The sequence below is a fragment of the Monodelphis domestica genome, chromosome 8 (assembly GCF_027887165.1).
Source record: "Monodelphis domestica isolate mMonDom1 chromosome 8, mMonDom1.pri, whole genome shotgun sequence".
Classification (NCBI taxonomy): Eukaryota; Metazoa; Chordata; class Mammalia; order Didelphimorphia; family Didelphidae; genus Monodelphis; species Monodelphis domestica.
In genome coordinates this window covers 99552164-99573241 of record NC_077234.1, presented here as the reverse complement: position 1 = coordinate 99573241, position 21078 = coordinate 99552164, and the positions used below count along the sequence as shown (strand labels likewise).

The 21078-nt window shown below is 37.6% G+C and overlaps 1 protein-coding gene across 1 annotated transcript in view; it reads right to left on the bottom strand.

Moving 5' to 3' along the window:
• OLFM4 (olfactomedin 4) overlaps positions 1 to 21078 on the bottom strand; it is a 37764-nt gene that overhangs the window by 5747 nt on the left and 10939 nt on the right. The window contains exons 3-4 of the mRNA XM_001368068.3: positions 12125 to 12337; positions 9341 to 9494 (exon numbers count right to left, since the gene is read on the bottom strand). Of these exons, the coding sequence (XP_001368105.2) occupies positions 9341 to 9494; positions 12125 to 12337 (367 nt within the window). The remainder of the gene's footprint in view (positions 1 to 9340; positions 9495 to 12124; positions 12338 to 21078) is intronic.

The window sequence follows — 21078 nt, the reverse complement described above, 5'->3', positions numbered from 1 at the left end:
AAAACCTACCAACCATTATAGCAGGTAGAGAAATGAAACCACTCTGTACCCAACCTCAAATAATTTTGCATATCATTAAGCTGAACACAGTCGTGGGTTTATTTTAATAATGCATGTCCCGTTTCATAAATAAAAAAGTGTGTTCAGCCAAGAGACTGCTTTCCACCAAAGAAATAATAAATAAAATTATAAATTATTATTTCTTCCCCTAAAAGTGATCTCTCAGATGAATGCTTGTTTGCTTTTGTTTATGAAACAATGCATGAATTATTAAAATAAAGTTAGCAGTGTGTTGAGTTTAATGATAACAGAAACTGTGTTGAGGTTCCATGTGCTATAAACTGAGTTTCCTGTTTGAAATCTCTTCCCGGGTATTTATTTATTAAATTACACTATACTGAGGAGGAGTGAGCAAGGTTTATATTTGGTCTCTGTCTGATCAAAAGTATTCACAATTATTTACTCCCCACCAAGCCTTCCTGATGAACCTTGGGAAGGAAATGTCCCAAACAAGTAGGACCCTGGCCTTTTGGGAAAATTATGATAAGGTATTACTTATTCAGGCATTACCATGGAGCCTTAGGCTTTTAGGTCATTCAGATTTCACATGCCCAAATTCTAAACTGGGGCAGGTATAGTTCCCATTTAGTTGGAAAGCCAACAAATGGTTTTAGAATGATTCATCAGTTTAAAATGAAGACATTTCACAAATCTCATACATGTAATGATGCACATATGTGTGACATTCTCTAACTTATTCAAGAAACATTTATTAAATAACTGCTAAGTGCCTGGTGCTATGCTAGGCATAGTACAAAAACAAAAATAAGACCCCTCAAAGAACTTACATTCTACACGGGGCAGGGGGAGAAATAACACCTAAGTTTCCATGTTAACATTATACAAACAAATATAATACAAATTTATTTTTCCAGGAATATAAATTATATATATATGTATACATATATATGTATGTATATATATATATATATATATATATATATATATATATACCTATGTACCAAGTAGCTACAAGGAGATGGTGCCCCAGTCAACTGAGGCAACTCGATTTTATACTTACAACATTCCTATGAAATGGGCATAGTGGAAGCTAATACCTCTATGTAACTGATGAAGAAATTAAAATTAATATAAGAAGGGTACTTCCTCAAGGCTACACAGTCAACAGTTGTTATTGTTTGGTTGTGGTCAGTTATATCCAACTCTTTGCAACCCCATTTGGAATTTCCTTGGCAGAAATGCTGGAATGGTTTGCCATTTCTTTAGCTCATTTTATTAGGAATACAAGATTAAATGATTTATCCAAGGTCACATAGCTAGTAAGTGTCTACGGCCAGATTTGAACTCAGAAAGATGGATCTTTGTGACTCTAGGTCCAGCACTTTATCCACTGTGCAACCTGGCTGCCCCTACACAGTTATAGAGGCAGGACTAAAACCTAGTCCTTTCGTCCGATACCTTTTCCACCATACTGTGTTATTTTTCAACCGTCCATGTATTACTGTTTTCCCCTTCAACCTACTAATCCCTCTATTCCTTTCTTTTATCCCTCTTTCAATGGAAAATAACATGAAGAAGAAGAGATCATTATAGCTTTGATTATAGCCATAGTCTATAGCGAACAATAGAAGAGTGGTCTCATAATGCAGAAAGAGTTATGGTAATGATTCACAGGAGGGAAGGCTATGCCAGACTTTTCCTGACTTCTGGGGACTTCTCAGAAATATTAGGAAATATCAGCCATCAAGGTACACCACCACTCTTCTAACTCAACCTAATTTTCACTTCCATCTTCATCCACTACTCCGGGTTGCAAGAAGCATCTGTTACTTCATTGCTCTGAATTTTCTAACATGCCCCTGCCAGTTTCTTCTTTAATTCCAAGGTCTTAAAGACACCACTATTGCTCCCTCCTTCCTATTTTTACCCTTCCTGCTCAGAAAGCATCCTATTCCTCCCTCTTCTTCCATTCAAATATGATAGGGGGAAATAACCAGATTTGCATTTCTCTAATACAGCAGAATACTTGTCATCAGCAACAACAAGAGTATGCTCTATAAAGGTCAATACCTATAGATAACGTATCTAAGAAGTTGCCAGCCATTAGATCCGGATTAAGCTGTTGGGTGTGGAGTCAAGAATCTGGCCTCAGACATTTCTTAGCAGTATGACCCTGGGCAAGTCACCTAAACCTCTGCCTGCCTCGGTTTCCTCAAGTATAAAATGCAACTAATAATAGCACCTACTTCAACGAGATAATATTTGTGAAGCCATTTTCTCTTCTTAAAGTGCTATATAAATGCTAGCTATTGTTACTACTACTACTACTACTATTTTTATTATTATTTTATTATAATTGCCTTTTCACAGAAATCAGACCAGCCAAAGATCACATGGAAAATATTGATAGATGAAGACTGCTCTAAGTACTTTGAAATTCACTCCCTGCCTTCTATGGTATGGTGGAAAGAACCCTGACCATAGAGTGGGAGAACCTGGGTTTGAAGCCTGAATGGTACTCCTGAGGAGCAAATCACTTATTCTTAGTTGTTTTAGCAGTTAAATAGGGGGATTAAACCAGATAGTCTTTGAGATCCCTCCAGGTCTAAATCCTTATAAACCTAATGAACTCTGGGGAAACCTTAGGAGAAATTCTTATCTTCTGTACAAGCAAAGGAAAATCAGAAGTTTCTTCTCTATCCATTAGGAACAACTGATGAACCTAGTTCCACTCACCATGATATAGTATTGAATTTGGAATTAAAAGATTTGGATGTGAATATGTCTCATCTTCCCTGTGTGTCCTTGGGCAAGTTACTTAGCCTCAGTCTGTCTTAATATCCTCATTTAGATCCCTTCTGATATCTCAAACTATACTTTCTGATTCCTGATCCCATGAGCCTATGAATTTTTCAGAGGACCAGCCATTTACTACATGAGACCATAGTGGCATGGCTTCCTACCCAGGCTAAATCTTGGGTAGGAATGGGTTTGGTTGGGTTTTTTTTTTCCTCTCTGAATTTGCTGGCAGCTCCTCCATATTCTGTAAATGAACCTGGGAGGCCATAATTCAGAAATGATTTGTGAAAACTCCACTGTGACTATTTTAAAAGCACTGTGGTTAATGGCATTTTCTAAAATGCCATTTTCAGATATCTGCAGAGAAGCATGCTCTAATCTTGGATCTCCTATTAATGCTGTAAGCTATTAGTGCTATCCACCGTTAATACTAATACCATCCAGACCTCATAATAATGTCCCATGGGCAGGTCACTTAACCTTATCTGAGCAAAAGGAGAATACTATTGACTTATGATACTAACAAAATTTAAATAGTCATAGCTATCAAATTTTAAATAAAGGCTAAAGAAAATCAGGAGAGCTGGGTGCACAACTTCAAACTGAATCCTTCACTAGTTTCTTGGCTTCTAGGAAGCTGATTCTTTACCTTTCACAGATTGACTTTACCCAAGCATCAATCACTATTCATTAAGCACCTACTATGTGCTGGGCACTGTGCTAAGCATAGAATCATATAAAAATTGAGAGTTTAAAGGAATCTTTAAGGTCATCTTATTTACCCCACCCCTTACATATAAGCAAACTGAGAGGCAGGGAAGTGATATGATTTGTCTAAAGGCATACAGGTATTCAAACCCAAATCATCTGATACCAAATCCAGGGATTTTTCCAGAGGTCACACTGCCTCTCCATAACTGAAATCTCTCACTAGCATTTCCAGTCTATTCTTGCCTGAATGTAGTCACTTATATTCTGCACTAGGAAGATATAGTCAGTTGGTTTTTTGGGCAGGCAGAGAATTAATGGGGATAAGGCCAATTATTTTGGTTCAGAGGGTTCTGTGAAATGGAGCAGAAAAGAAGGATGCTGTTTGCAGAAAAAAATAAATGATAGTGTGCTTGGTTGGTATGATGCTGTAAATATATTGACTGAATCTGAGTTCTGGATGGACCGAGAGCCTGAAATTTGTAGCTGCAGGGGAGGAAAAATGGAGACCAGAATTCTTTTATAGCTGACACTTTCCAATAGGCTTCCTTACTCTGTGCAGCTCTGCAGTGAAAAGCCAGACAGGCCAGATTTTAGAGTCCCATAATCGGGAGTAACTTTAATTAAAGTCTCCACAGGCTCACAAGTTTGTGGTGCCTGGGGATTTTTCAAGCTCTCTCAATTCTGCATTATCAAGCAAACCAAACAGAAAGGGAGTGAGAGAAAGAAATTGATTTAAAAACATGACAAAAAGTCAGTTTAATATAAACATCATAAATATAATATGAACAAAACCTGGAGAGGAGCCAAGTGGCTTGGCAGGAATTCAGGTACATTCAAGGTTGTTGGGAAAGTGAAAGAAAATCTGGGATCAATTGCTCAAACAATCCAGATCAGGTTGGACTATTATACATAGCCTTTGTGTGGGGGACCCAGGAGAGAGCCCTGAAGGAACCTAATCAAGAAATTATTCCCTGCCTGGCTATTAAGGAATACTTCTTGATTCCCACATTGCTTGGGTCACTGACTTTCCATAGGTAAATGAGTGGCCAATGTGATGTACTGGAAGGGTTAGGAGACTGGCCTTTTGATCCCAGCCTTGACAGTAATTAGGTATGTGACCCTGGGCAAGTCATTCAGCTTTTCTGAATCTTGGTTTCCTAACCTATAAAATAAGAGAGTTAAACTAAATTGTGTCTGAGTTTCATTCCAGCTCCAAAAATATTATGAGTCTAAGATTTTCTTAGACATTTCAGACACGAGAATAATCTGCTCAACTAGGAAGATTTCCTGGTGTTAAGAGGAAGAAAAAAAAATCTTTGTATTTCCAGGGAGCAAAGATCAATTCTGTTCACAACTCAAATGTATCCCCATGGAAACCATACAGATATATCATGCATATGTTTATGCAATAACCACTGGTAGACAAATACGCGTATTTGGAGTCAAAGAATCTGGACCTGAATTCAAGCTCTGCTCTCTTTAATCAATCAATTAATCAACAAGCATCTATTACACGTCTTGTGTTCTGGGCACCAAATGTGGCAAGACACTTCATCTTTCCGGGTTCACAATTTCCTCTTCTCTACAATATTAAAGTGAGACTAGATGATATCAAGGTCCTTTCTAGTGCTGTAGGCTATCATCCTATAACCTTCATTAAAAGACAGGGGCAAAAATGTGTCCTCAGTTCTGTAAATGAAGGAAAAGACATTTTCCCAATTCTCCCAATTCTGTGTCACATCGTGGCCTTTAACCAGCTGTGAGAGGGGCTGGGAGGGATGCAAAATGTCTCTTCCACTTAGCACAAAACTGAAAGGATTATAACTATAACGCACTCCTTTAGGTGAGGCTCTACAGAAGACAGACACCTAGACATAGAGCACAAAGCAAGAGCTTTAAAGAAAACCGACTATAAGCAGAAGAAATCAATAAAAATGGAAAGCAGTGAGAAATCCAATGCAATGATCCTCACTACTGTCAGATACAGCCTCCCTCTGTCATTGATACAGCTACCAAGGATTGGTGACAGTGCTGCTAGCTCATACCATTTATTTGGCTTGTCTAGAGGCTGCTTTGACTGTATTGGAATCCAGCACTGCCTGATTCACAGAAGGCTTTTTCATTCCATTCACTAGCTCAACAATTATAGACATATTTCTTTAGGCTAGACCAGATCACATCCTTCCTCTGCACAAAAATTCCGTGCTTCCTTACCAAACAAAATCAGACCCCTTTGACTGGTGAATAACTATGCACAGACTGGTGCCAGTCCATCTTTTACTGTTCCACTGAATCAGAGGAAGTGTGGCATAGTAGAAAAGCCTGGAGTTTGAAATTCAGAGAAACTTAGTTCCATATTATACCTTTGTTACTTTGTAGAGAGTTTGTCCAGGAGTTCCTTGTATCAATACTATCTCTATCACTGCCTGGGAGGTTAAAATGAGATGATGAATGGGAAAGTACAGCATTCAAACATTCATCATGACATCTATGGCTGTTGACAATTCTTGCTTTTAGCCAGTGAACAACTGCTTTTCAGCTATTTTCTACCCCAGTCAGCTTCCATACTTTTGCTAATACTATGCCCTATGCTGGGGGCATCTTCTTTCCAAGGTGAATTTCCAATTTAAATACTCCATCTTCTGGGGAACCTCTCTTGATCCTCATGGTGGCCAACAACCTCTTCCTTTCCAGCCCTTTTTCCCCTTCTCTGGTTACATAGGCAGCATAGTCTCTTGTATGTGCAGTCACACTATGTTCCCTTACCATGTAAGCCCCATCAGATCAGAAATCATTCCATAACTCAGTTTGTCTCTCTTTCATCACAATACTCTGCATACACCATTGACAAAATTAACTCCTAAACACCTATTCTTTGCATAGTATTCTCTATCCAAGGCACTCTGAGGTTTACAAAAACCAAAATACAAGTTTCAATCCTCTAAGAATTCTTCTCTAACTTTTTTTAAAGGTAAGATTCCAAAATAGCAATCATTCAAGTCACCAAACAGTGTTTTATGAGTGGTACAAACAAGAAATGCTTGTAATTCAGAAAGGTCAGAGATCATTTCAAACTGGAGTGATCATGAGGGTGGTTGTGGATTTATATTGAGCTTTGAAGGATGAGTAGGATTTCAATGAGCAGAAACACAAGAGGAAGGTATTCCAAGTGAGGGATTTGGTTCAGTTCATACTAGTTGAATTTAAAACAGCCATTTAAAAAATCTAATAAAAAATGAAACCCAGAGGAACAAAAAATAGTGATTTCCTAAGATCTTGGTGGTGAATTTGAGGGTTGCTGAGTTCTGCTGATATCATGCCCATCAGGGCATAATTAACCCAGTTAGGAGATGATTGCAATAGTCTCAGGCATGAATCAGAGAATCCCATCTCTGTTAAAAGGAGAATCAGGGCATTTGCCCCAATCTGGATATAAACCATCATTGCCTTGGCAACATCCTGATAAGTGATCATTCTCGAAAGACCTCTAGTTAGGGTGATCTTACTGTTCATGAAGACAGTCCCTTTCATTTTTTTAAACAACTGTACTGGTTAAGATTTTTTTTCTTATAATATTAGAGCCAAGATCGGTCTCTCTGCAACTTCTTCCCATTATTCCTATTCCTGCCTTCTGGGGACAAGCAGACTGAATTTAATCTCTCTTCCAGGTGACAGTCTTTCAAATGTTTGTAGGCAATAATCACAGCCTCCCCACCCCCATGTTTTCTCTTCTCTAGGCTATATATGTCCAGCTGCCTCAACTGATCCTCATAGGGCATTGTCTCCAGTCCCCTCGTCATTCTGGTTATGCTCTTTTTGGACATGTTCCAAATGTCAATGGCATTCCTAAACAGTGGTTCCTGGAACTAAAAGCAATATTCCAAATATGTTCTGAGTAGGGCCAATCTCTCTTGGCTCATAGGCATTGGCAGTTATCTGTCATTCCATTCTACTTGTGATGTTTCTGAATTTTACAATTTACAATTTACAAAAGAATTTTACAATTCTTTTACTTTTTGAAGAAATTCTACTCAATGTATTCATGTGAGGTCTGGTATGTGGTGGTAGGGTGGTGACATCATGGAGGGAGTAGAGAAAGGTGCTAAAATTGAATGTTAATGTCAGTGGCAGAAAAAGGGCATAAGGGCATCAATAATCACATATGGTAAATCTCTGAATCCAAGGAGCCAGGCAGGTTCAGAGACTGGCAGTAGTGAGACTCAGAGTCATGAACTAGAACAGAGAGGTGATAAAGAGTTTATAATACAAAAAAGGAGGAAGTCTCAGACCAAGACTAAATGTGCCTTGACTCAGTTCTGAAAAGAAGCTGATGTCCTAAGAAGTTAATTCCATCCTCAAGGTTTACAGCCCAGGACATCATCCTTAATAAAGAATGCTTAGAAATAGCCCTCATTTTATGGTTAAAATTCTCACTTCCATAATGATCCTTTTTCCAATAGTGCTTTTCTACTAGTCTTTTTCTCTAGATAGTCTTCAATCTCCCAACACCATTGTTGACAGGGATTCATTTTTATTAAATGCAAAAGCCAAACATAACCAAATATGCTTCCTAATTGATGTATCTGCTTCAAATCTCTCATCTTTCCAATCCAACTTCCACTCAGCTGCCAAAAAACATCTCCCTAGAGCATGAATCTGAACATGCCATTTGCCTACTCAAAATCCTTCAGTGCTTCCCCATTGTCTTGTTTTACTAGGCCCCAGAGGGCAATAGGTGAAAGCTGAATTATGGTAAATAAATGTTTAGTGGAAGGGAAAAGTTCTTTTAAAAATAGAGACATCTATAAGTAGACTAGAAAATCTTGTGGGGTAGAGATTCCTCTTGCCTTGAGATTTTTAAGCAAAGGATAGATGACCGCTTGACAAGGGGGCTAACTGCTTTTTAGGTAATAGTTGGAATGGGTAGCCTGTGAGGTTCCTTCCAGCTCTGAAATTCTGTGGTTCTTGGATAAAATACAAACTCCTCAGTCTGGCATTTAAAACCCCTAAAAATCTGACTCCACCCTACCTTTCCAGCTTAATTCCACACTATTTCACATATACACACTCTGTCTTCAAGCCAAGCTGTATTATTGTGTGTTTCTCAAATTCAATATCCCATTTCCCATCTCCAGAAACCCATCCAAGCTATCTTCAGTGCCCAGAATATACTCCCTCTTCATCCTTTTCTGATTGTTTAGTTTCCTTCAAGGCTCAGTTCAGTTGTCATCTTCTTTTTGAAGATTTCCTAGTTATTAGTACTCCATCCCAATAATCTCTTATTTGTCTGTCTGTGTGTTGCATCTCCCCCACCTAACAGAATGTAAGCCCCCTGAGGACAGAAATTATTGTGTCATCTTTCTGATTTTAGCAAACAACACAATACCTTTCACACTGCAAAAGGTATTTAGTGAATGACTGTTGTATTGAACTGAAAAAAAATAATCCAGTGAGTTGGCACCTTTCACAGAAGAGCCCCTAGGTATGTATTATATAGAACTATGTGGAAAGGAGATTTAAAATAATGAGAATAATCCTCTGTAGGGAACACTGGAAAAAGGTGAAATCCAATCCTTCCTTGATGTTAGCAATTCACTTATTCCACTTTCCAAATCAAGAATGCAATCCGCCAAGGTGTTTTAGTACATTGGCAGAACTATAATTACAAATATGTATATATGTGTAATTGTGTATATAGATAGAGATAGAGATGTCATTTCATGGCTGTTAAATGTCAAAAACCTCCATATTTTCCCCCTTTTTCTCACCTCTCTGACCCGCACCAAGAGGTAAATCAAAGAAAGCTTACCAGGTGGGATAAAGGGATGTGTATTGTTTTGACCTCTAGATTCTTCACACTCCTTCAGTCTATTCTTCAGGGCCACAATTTCCCGACGGATTGCAAGGATATTGTTTTTGTCTAGTGACTCCAACTCCTCTACCAGGAGAGTCATATTCCTGATCTGAAGAAATAAAAATTCAGAGTGACTTTATATTATTGTGCAATTTCTTTCATAAACATTCGGGGGATGAATTTGTCATTTAGTGAAACATTGCCAGAGAATACACCAGAGGGCTTGTGAATGGTTTCATTTGGAAGAATACATTTTATGGGTTAGCGTGAATGCCTGTCAGATTTCAGGCAGATGTGTGTGACAAGAAGAAAATGGCAAAGATTTTAACAGCTTTAATAATAGACTGTGGCCTCCTTCAGAACATCTACACATGTCCATTAAAGTTCATTTCTAATAACATGCCCCTATAAACTCGTGTTTATTCATTCTATCTTGTAATTATGTTTTTAATGAATGTTAAGGCCCTCTGAACACTTCAAGTTCAAAAATGTATATTAAGAATTGTGAATTCTTTCCACTGGTGATGCTTTTATTAATGTGTTGGTTAATATCCATTATTAGACTACTATATAATAAGATAGTGTGAATTCAAAGACCAGAAATGGCTCCACCAAAATGAATTCTCCAGGTAATTATTTTGAGGGTGGTGACAAATAAGGGAGTGAAAACTTATGAAAAGATTCAAAGAACAAAGCCCCATTTAAAAAAAAAAAAACAGAACAAGACTTACTTATTTAGGATTTTACCTCTTTAGTAAATACCACCCAACAAACAACAGCATTCTGTTCCTAAGAAAGCATTTGAGTCCAAACTAGAGAAGGTCTCAGGTGTTTCATTTGACATGACTTTGAATGGTCTAAATATATTTGGACCACCCCCTTCTAAAGAAGATGCAAAACCAATTTTATTCTGAAACTCTTTTGTAACCATTATAATAACAATAATGATATTATCAATAATAAAAACAAGTTGCTAAGACCATAGTCTTTAAGGTATTTTCATGAATATTCTCTCCTTCAATCTCCACAACAAACAAACAAACAAAATTTAAGACAGGTCCTATTAGCCCCATTCTGCAGATGAGAAAACTGGGACTCAGAGAGGTTGAAGATATTTCTTAAATAGAATCATCTTTTCATTACCCTACCAATCAATGTTTGATTCATGTGATCAACCTCACATTCAACTCAAATAGACAAAAAACTTCCATAATGAGAATCCATGTAGACATAGGCATGTTTCTATTTAATAGGGATGAGAGTCTTTTTCAAAATTGTGTGAGACCTTGGGGGATCCTGTAGATTGACCAATGAACTCTGAATTGGATATAGCTTAGCCAGAAAGCTCTTGGGACCTAAACTGGTCCATAGCTCAGGGTAACAACCTTGGCAAAGGCATGAGATGCATTCAAGTAGTTGAATAAGAACAGAAAATAGAATTTGGCAAAAAAGCAAAAATAAGAGAATGAATGAGGAAATAGACATGCCATTCAAGAACATTCTAAAAGAATTATTCTGTACAGGTGGAAGTTCATCAATCAATTCATTCATTCATTCATTGAACAAATTTTGATAAAGGTGCTAGTAGGCACTAGGGAATTCTGTTGAATTTTTTAAAGTACCCAGCTAGATATAGTGGTCCATTGTCTTGACCATGTACTAAAAGACCATCAGTCTATCACTATGAAGGAGGGGATCAATCTCTAGCCATTGTACTTCAGTATATGGGAACAGATGGTTTTGAAGAGCTAAAGTTTAGAATGGCAAAGAATATCTCATGGACCACAAGACTAGCAAAGATCCAGCAGATATAAAGAGATATGGAAAGAGATGTGGTCCACAACAGAGTTGACATTATATTAAACAGAAAACAGAAATATATTAATTCACAAAAGATAATACCTGAGAACCAAACCTTTACAAGTTTGGAAATATTTGTCCCATCACATAAATGCGCCTTGACCCCAGACATTCCATCTTAAGTGCCCTACTTGAAGGTATCTTGACCATTCAAGCACTCTTTGGGTTCATGTCCTTCTTGATAACCATCCTTCACAAATGTATAAAATAAAAATATAAAAAATAAAATCTGTGGATTCCTGGTGGTGACCCTTCATGAATAATAACTGGTCATGCATACTCTCTTATATGTGCCTTATCTACTGGTGGTTCACTAATTTGTGTTGGAGTGTATATAATATATGCATGCATTGAGGGTTCTGTTTTTATTACTTTATTGACTATCCTATTTGAATAAATGTCTTTTTCTCGAATTTGAATATTTTATTTGTATTAACAAATAAAAAGTAAAATAAATTGATGGGGAGTACCTCAAATTTGGTGTGACTTTCAGGGAGGCCTTTGACAGAGGGTAGCCTAGGTTCTACACAGGGATTGACCCTGAACACTTTGTCTCATTAGCATCATATTCTAGCAGAGTTGATGAGAATCACACAGTTATCTGTTCCCCTTTGAGTGAAATAAAGTCCTGAGTCATATAGCACTCCCTACCACAGAACCCTAACCAGTGGGTCTTATAATTCTTTGTCTTTACCTAATCATGGTTTTCAAAGAGGATTCAATGCATAATTCAAGATAAGGCATTGGATCAGTTTCCTTTGTAAGATAGCAATGCAAATAAATACTAATTATGCAAATATGTAGCTGTGATACAAGAAAAAAATGCACTTCATTTTTCTTTCCAGTAAATAATTCAAAAGAGAATAGTGAACCACTTACCTCCAGCTCCAGTTGGTCAATAATGACACTGCTTCCATCAAAATTGGATTTCAATGCTGTGACCAGTTTTTGCATCTCACTCACTTCTAATTTAAGCAATTCAAAGTCCAGTTTATTGTAAGAAATGCTGGTCTCTTCCATGACTTGAACTTTGATGCTTAGGTTTAGGAGCTTCTGTTCAAATAACTGCATTGTTTTAGTATATTCCTTCACCTGAAGGGCAGGAAAGAGTACAGATCAATGACAATATGATTCAAAATACCCTAGTCTTCCTGGATGAAATTAGATTCCTATCAATCAATCAACAAATCCAGAGGTGATTTTCCTATAAAGAAGTTAAATAAAAGCATGTATTTGTGTCTTTCAACCAGTCCACTTACTGATCTGGTTGAAAACAGTGTGACCTTCCATTTCACGTTTGGTAAACATGTCATCATCTCCAGTGATGCATGAAGACATATAGCTCCCAAACAACAAATTAGAAAGCACCAGGAAAGCCAATGTTGGTACACACTGTCCACACACTCTCAGTTCTGATGGTGGGGAGAATGAAGTGCCTCTATTTTTATTTTTGATTGCTCTACACAGGTCAGTCTTGAGCACTTGGACTTTAAGAAAACATTGTTTGTTACGTTAAAAATACTCGGTTAATTCATTGGAGAAGGCATCATTTGATCCCCCAAAATATGTGCATGCATGTATGTGTGTGTGTTTATCTTACTTCTTCCTCTTTATTAATTATTTTTCTGGATTCAACAATGATTTAAAGCAGTCATCTGGGTCTTGGGTGCCCTTGGCTAAAGAGCTAGCCATGGGCTTCTCTGTACTTAATTAAGTTGGCACTTGGATAGTAGACGTGGTCTGTTAGAAGCATTTCTGCCTTATTACGACCTTCCAGAGCATACATCATTCTACCATAGACTTGGAAAATCCAACATCATTTCCATACCATGTTGGACTTCTGAAGATTTTAGAAAAATCATGGACAAGAATTGTGTGAAAGAATAAGGCACAAAGGGATTGACATCTGCAGAAGAAAGTACGACCATCCCAACCTAGCCCAGGCAGAACACAGATACAGATATTTCTATATTCCTGAGGTTAAAGGAAGCACCAACTTAACATGCACTATATGAGTGTGTCTACAAAAGCAAAACTGCACATTTCATTAAATGCACCTACATTTATTCCAAGAACTGATTATTGCAATCAGACCTTCAAATTACACATTTGTTGCATATATTTGAATGTCTGATCATTAACTTAAAATATTTCCCAAAATTCCCTCAGTGTATTTAGTATGTAATTGGAATATCCAAATGGATATTTCAATAAACACAGTTGGTGGTTCTTTCTGTGCATGATCTCTCAAGGAAATGTCAGGGTTTTTTAAGGGCTTGCTTATTAAAAGTTGCTGGCTTTACTTTTCCTCCCCTAGCTTTAGTGTTGCACTGAGGGCAGGCTGCATTAATATCATGGAACGAAAGCACAATGCCTAGATTAATTCAATGCCAGATGCTGGCCAAGTATAGAGTTTTGCACTTAGGTTCTCCCTCCACCTCCAAATCAATTGCATAAATATAGCTGCCTCGAGAGTAGTTCGTGTAAAATATCCACAAGTTTTAATGGACTGAAAGATTAATACAAACTACATGGATTTTTATTAATTTGTTGTTGTTCAGTCATTTCAGTCATGTCCAACTTTTCATGAACACATTTAGGATTTTGTTGGCAAAGATACTGGAGTGGTCTGCCATTTTTTTCTCCAGCTCATTTTTACAGATGAGGAACTGAAGTAAACAGGATAAATGACTTGTTCTAGGTCATTCAGCTAGAAAGTATTTGAGGCCAGATTTGAACTCAAGAAGGGTCTTCCTGACTTCAGGTCTGGTATGCTACCTACTCTACCACCTAGTTGCACCATTTTCCTAATTAAAATTAATATAATGATATGATAGAGTATGACAAGAAATCCCCCCCAAAAGATGCTGTAACTTTTTAGGGGCAGAGAGAGAGGCCTGTAAATTCATTGGCACTGAGAACTCCCAGTGAGGAAACTCCCTCTACCAATGCAGATGATCACCATCCCTAAAATTTATAATCTTAGGGAATTTTCTATACTGCTGAGATTAAATGATTTTCCCCTGGGTCACACAACTAGCGTGTGTGTGTGTGTGTGTGTGTGTGTGTGTGTGTGTGTGTGTGTGTGTGTGTGTGTGTGTGAGGCAAGATGCCAGAACCCAGGTTTCTCTAGCACTAAAACTGGATTTTTATCTATCCTACACTCCAACCCCTTACAATGCACAGCTAGGACTATTTGTCACTAGACCCTCTATGGGTAGAACTTTGAGATCTACCTGATATTTTCTTAGTTACTGAAACTTGAGAAGAGAGGACAAGAGGAAAGGGCGTTAGTAAGTTACAAAATAGCTAAGAGAAATAAATTCTTAGCATATCATTGAGGAAGGACACTGAAGGACTAGAGAGCATCAGAAAAAGCAGGGATGAGTAGGATGTTGAGATGACTGGAGACCCAGTCATCTAAAAATTGGCTGAAGGAACTAACTGTGCTTAGTTTGGAGAAGAGAAGACTTGAGAAGGAGGAACAGCCAGGCAGAGATAATATCATTCAGTGACTTAAAGGGCTTCCATGCAAAAGAAGAATTGGACTTCAAAGGGAAGAACCAAAGAGAAATATATGGAAATTACAGAGATTCAACAAGAATAAGCTCAACATAAGCAAACTTCCCTAATAACTAAAACTGAATAAAGATGAAATGGGATGCTTTGAGGGGTAGTGAGTTTACTATCTATCAGTGACAGTCTGTAAAGCAAAGGCTGAACATGCATTTATCAGGAAAGCCATAGAGCAAGGGTTCTTAACATGGCATCTGCGAAATTGTTTGTTTTTTTAATTCTTAGATAACCGTAGTCAGTAGAATTTGCACTGCAATCCTATTTATTTTATTGAATGTATTTAAAAATTGTATTCTGAGAAGGGATCTGTAGTCTTTACCAGACTGCCAGAAGGGTCCAAGATAAGAAAAAGGTTACGTTTCAGGTAGGAGTTAGACAAGAAACGTCGCTGTGGTCCCTTCTCAATCCAAGACTCTTCCATTCCTAGCCCAAAGGCAGTCTTGTGTCTCTGTCATTTCAGCCCTCCCACTTAAATCAGCCATGGAAATTTGACTAGACTCATAGACCACAGACTGGAAAGAACCTAGGCTACAGGCAAATTAGTCAGGAAATAAAAGTTGAAAATGCAGCCTCTAACACTGCTACTATATTTCTCCAGGCTACTGATGCTCACTGTCATCAGATATCTCATCAGTGAATTTGACAAACCTAAGCAACAACGGTGACATTTAGGTGGGTACATAATTTTTTTTAAATTGCCTAAAACCTCTTAAGATTCTATCAGAAGCACATACACATGTACAAGATGACTGAGAGTTTCTGTTTCCATGAAAACCGGGCACAGACTCCCATAATGTCAGGAATAGTGAGCCAAAGCTTTGCAGGAATTGCAAGTTTTGGAAACAAATCTGCTTGTTGGCTTTTGGTCTTGTCAGCTCTTGGAACAAATGAAACATTTCTCAGCTTTCCTCGAACATTTTGGTGGCTCAGTGCAGCTGTTGTTCTGCAAAAGAGGAAGCTAGCCACCATATCTTGCTCAATGGAAATGTAACTCTTGCAGAGCTCTCTGGAGAGTCCAGAAGTGTCCTTGGGACAAACCTTCCCACATCCCACAAGAAGGTGGGATGATTTTGCCTTCCTCTGCCACAAAACGAAGGGGCTCTGTAGTTTTGTTTTCATACGTGGATGAAATCTCTAGTGGAAAGAACTTCAAAGAAAAAATAGATCTTTGCCCTGGTCCCTGTAGGTGACATTAATTCAATGATGTTCTTGACCAGATAGAAAAGCTAAGACAACCAGAGTGCTGGGAGGAGAAGGTGATGTTCCTAGGCTGGGCAAAATGATTTTACTTGTGATCTTTCTCTATGATTTAAATGGACAATCAGCATCATCTCTCCTTTGAGCTATGGAAAGGAAAGGAGAGGGGGAAAATTCAGCAGCTAGGGCCATTTGGAGAGAACAGTCTCAAAGCATTGGTCAACTAGCCCAAGTTGTGTTGCCAGATTCAAATTAGTCACTAAAAATACCTTTTGTAAAACTATGCTGACATCCTACATACCTCCCACTCACTAAAATCCTGTCATTCTGGGTTTACATTAGTCAACTGTTTTGTGGGAGGCAGTGTGATGTTAAGGAGCATTGGATTGGGGATCAGGAAACCCAGATCTGATCCTGGCTCTCCTACAAAGACCTATATGTCATTAATTAATGGAGGGTCTCTTTCTTCATCTGAGAAATGAAGGAGTTGGATTTGACAGGCATCACAGTTTAGTAGAAAGAGTATTGAATTTAGGATTAGTATTTAGATTAAGAGGATCTCCGTTCAAATTTTGGTTCTCTGTGAATTTGGACAAGTCATTTATTGTCTCCAGGCTTCATTTTGTTTTTCTATAAAATGAGGGTCACTTGGACTTACAGACCTCTAACTTCCTTTCCAAATCTCAATCTGTGGATCCATAGATTTAGATCTAGAAGGGAAAGACCATTAGAGGTCATCCAATCCAAACTCCTAACAAGGAAATTATAGAAGGTCCAGAAAAATTACCCCAGATAATACAGATTGCAGGATTCAATAGGCTGGATTCAAACCCAGGTCTTTCTGATTACAACTCCAGCACTCAACCACTATTATATGCTGACTATCATCTCTTCTAGTTCTGTATTTCTGTGATTCTGTGTGGGATTCAGGCCAATAACATGCTCCTCAGGGCTTCCCTTTATGTATGTTATATCCTTCCTGCTCCATTAATGGACTCTAAAAGAATGGAAACTAATTTCTTATACTCCTTACTAGGTCTGTGACCTTGTTCTAGTTCTATAATTAGCATGCTGTTGTCTATTGAGCAAAAAAAACCAATCTTATTTGTGTTTCCATAGGCTCCTCCAAACCAAGGGCTATGGCAGTGCCATAGTAGATTCATTTTTTGTTATCTTAAATGGTACAATCAATTAGACCAACCAGGCTACAAGCTTATTTGATTAAGAACTACATAATCATAAAATCTACTGTTTATTTGGTTGTTTTTTAATTGAATGTTTTTATTTAATTAATTAATTTAGAATATTTTCCCATGGTTACATGCTTCATGCACTGTTTTTTTTAACCTATATCATTAATTGCCTACCATCAGTCTTAGTTGAAAACACATCTCAACTCCAACTTCAATATATCCAAAATGGAAATTTTCTTTTCCCCCCAAGCTACAATTCCTCCATACTTCCTCTTTCTATTGAGTCCACCATCTTCCTTACAGATTCTTAAGTTCATACCACTGGAGTTATTCTTCATTTTTCTCTCTCACACATTCAACAAATCTACCTAATAGCCAAATTTTATCACTTCTATCATTATAATATCTCTTAGATCTGTCCTCTTTGTCTCCACACACTCAGATACCACCCAAGTTCAGTGCCTCATCACTTCTTGTGGACTTCTTATGGCCTCTCTAGTGGTCTTTCCACTTTCAGTCTCTCCTCCTTCCAATCTATCTTCCACATAGCAGGCAAAATTATCCCACTACAAGTCTGACACTCCTCTTCTCCACATTCCTCTGCTCTCTATTGCTTCAGAGAGGGAATACAAACTCCTCAGCTGATTTATAGACCCTTTCAATCTGCCTCTTGCCTACTTTTCTAGATTTATTTCAGATTACTTCCCTCCCCCCCACCCATGCAATCTAGATTCCAACCAAACTGGTCTCTTTGCTATTCCCTGTAGAATGGAAATTTCTTGAGGGCAGGGGCTGCAGGTAATAATAGCACGGCACTTTGAATATAGTACCATTCAATGAATGTATGTGTCAAATCTTATTCTCAAAAAAAGATGAGAAAAAAATCTCTTTCCTTCTTTTACAAAGTCAGGGGACAATGAATGTTGAACCTTGCCTGTACTGTTAGACTTGGCTGATATATCAGTTGGTTCTTGCCAAATTACATTTTTTTTCTCTTTCTTTTTGCTCTTTTTTGTTGAGAGATAGCTTGCTAGTTAGGAGGTGGGATGGGCTATTCAGAATGGAAGTGGTTTAAAAACAAAAGACTTTAAAAAAATAAAAATTGAATAAAAAGAGAAAACCATATGTTAAACTATCAGAAAAAAATCAGTGTCTAATCTTTTCTTTATAACAACTAACATTTATATACACGTTAAAGTTTGCAAAGTACTTTACATGTAATTAAACAAACCTTGTATAATTTACCCATACAACCTTTATAAGGTAGGTACTTATTATTATCCTCTATTATAGAAGAGGAAACCGAGGCAGATGGGGAGGGAAGGAGGATGGGCAGACTTCAGACAAGTCTTCCAGGTCTTTCTTTCTTTCTGTCAACTATCTCAGTGGATAGAGAACCAGACTTGAGTCAGAAAGACCTGAGTTCAAGCCTAGGTTCTAACTAGGTTATGTCAAGCAAGTCATTTAACTCTCAGTGCTCTGGGCAATTTCTAAGATTCTTATTTACAAAACAGTTGCCAATCTACATTAGTAGAGGAAGTTTCCTTGATAGGAATTCCCTACAACAATTACATCACAGGTTGTTTGTTTGTTTTTTTTAAACCAGGTAGAGGTTTATGAAGGGGAATCTGGAAACAAGTCTAGAGGATGATATGTTGGGCTAAGAAATTTGCATTCTGTACGTTTAATGGCACCACTGATAAGCCATGTGTCTTCTTGGGACTATAAAAGTAAATTGTCACTAGCTTTTAATAAAGCAAAGGGATACAATAGAAATAACACTAGACTACAAGTTGAGAAAATTGGATTTTAGTTTTAACTGGGCCAATTAAGGCTGACATGTAACTTTGAGCAAGTCGTTTAATTTCTGAAACTTGGTTTACAAATCTGTAAAATGGGTATCGTAATACCTTTCTTGCCCTGTCTCATGAGATTATGGTAAGCATCAAATAAGAAAGTAGATCCAAATGAGCTTTGAAACTTAGAATGTAATAGAGGCAGATAGACGGTCCAGCAGAGAGCAATAGATTGGGAGTCAGGAAGCTAAGTTAAATCTAGTCTGTCTCCAATATTTACTAGTTGGGTGGCCCTGAGCAAGTCTCTTAACCTTTGCCTACCTAAATTTCCTCTTTAGTGGGAGTAATAATAGCATCTTCCTCCCAGAGTTGTTGTGAGGATCAAATGAGATAATAATTGTAAAATGCTTAGCACAGTGCCTGGCACATAGTAAATGCTATATAAAACATTAGCTATCACCATCATTTTTACAAAGCGTTGGGACCCTGGGCAAATCATTTAGTCTCTGTATGCCTCAGTTTTCTCATCTATAAAATGGAACAATAATATCTACCTCCTAGGGTTGTTGTGAGAATCAAAAAAGATAACATTTATAACATAGAGAGCTTATAGTAGGGGCTTAATAAAGGATTGTTTCTTTTCTTCTAGCACACAATAGAAAGTTATGATTATTATCACAACACAACAGAGTATCTCTTTCATACCTCTAGCTACCTATTTGCTTGTCCATCTATGGTTCCATCTGGACCCACTCAAGAATTTTCCCTGAATCCATAGCTGTTGTTCAGACCTGAGAGTTTTCCCACCTACTTTTCTTTCCTTCCCTGCCAATTATTAACAAGGCAGCTGCTGTCTGCCCCCACTTACAAACTGGGAATTAAATGTCCCATATTCATGGATCTGCCAAGTTACACATTCCCCCTAAAGCAGCATGCAGATTTCAAACTGTCCTTCACATTCCTACCGGCAAGTGAAGACATGTAAATCATTAGCTTCCCTTATTTCAAAGCAAATGATTTTAACTGAAAAGATCTCTACCTAGGATTCTCCTCCACTTGTTATGTTTTTATGCATAACTTCTTATCTACTCTTGATTATGCTAGAATAGGGTTATGAATATTAATGGCTAGAATTTATAATTTAGTGCTGTGCCTTTCCTGCTGATTAATTCAAGGACATTTTATTTCTTAAGAAGCTTGGCTCCTGGAGCAGTCAAACACATTTCTTGGACACCTCATTTAAACTTGGAATATTTATCTACCAATTCGGGTTGAAAGCAGGGTCTCATCCTCACAATAATTTTATTTTAAAGGATAACTATGTTTGAAATTGAAGCAGTTGAGCTTAAAATTGCCAGGAAAACTTATTTTGAATCTTGCAGTAAAATCGCAAGATGGTCATAAAATAATAGTTGGATAAAATGGTAATACAAAATGTAAATATCTTATTGCTGAGTCTTCACTGGTGATGTATATGGGAAGTTTGGGTATTTTTCTAATTGGCTTTTAAACTTGACCAAGAAAGCAGGAAATGCCAATATCAGTAATCTGTCCCTTTTCATCAGGCATCTTCAAATTGTCTTTTGCCTTATTCCCTTTTGGATTTCTTCCTTCTACCCTACCTTCATTTAGTTAGTCAGAGAAGAGTATATCATCCCTGAAGCACAGCACAGAGCAGTTACTGGGGCTAAAAAGGATCCATTGGTTAATGAGGCAAAGCTAGGGATCACGTTCACAGGACAGTTCTCTCTTGGTTCCTCTAAGTTTAGCTTATCAGATCTAATGTACCAATGCCTCACCAAAGAATTTAAGGCTAGAAACCAAAACCCAGAGAAAAAGGAGAGATATAAGAAAGGTAGTGAGGAGAAAAGAAAAGACGGAAAGGAAATGAGGAGGAAAAAAGAAAAGACAAAGAGAAATAATGGGGGGGGGGGAGCAAAAAGAAGGAAGCCAGAATTGAAAACAACAAGAGATATGAAGATGAAGTTGAGAAGATGGGGAAAGAGAGAAGAAATTAGAGGAAGGGAAGAAAAAGAAAGGCTGTAGAAAAGATAAAGAGAAGAAGGGATGT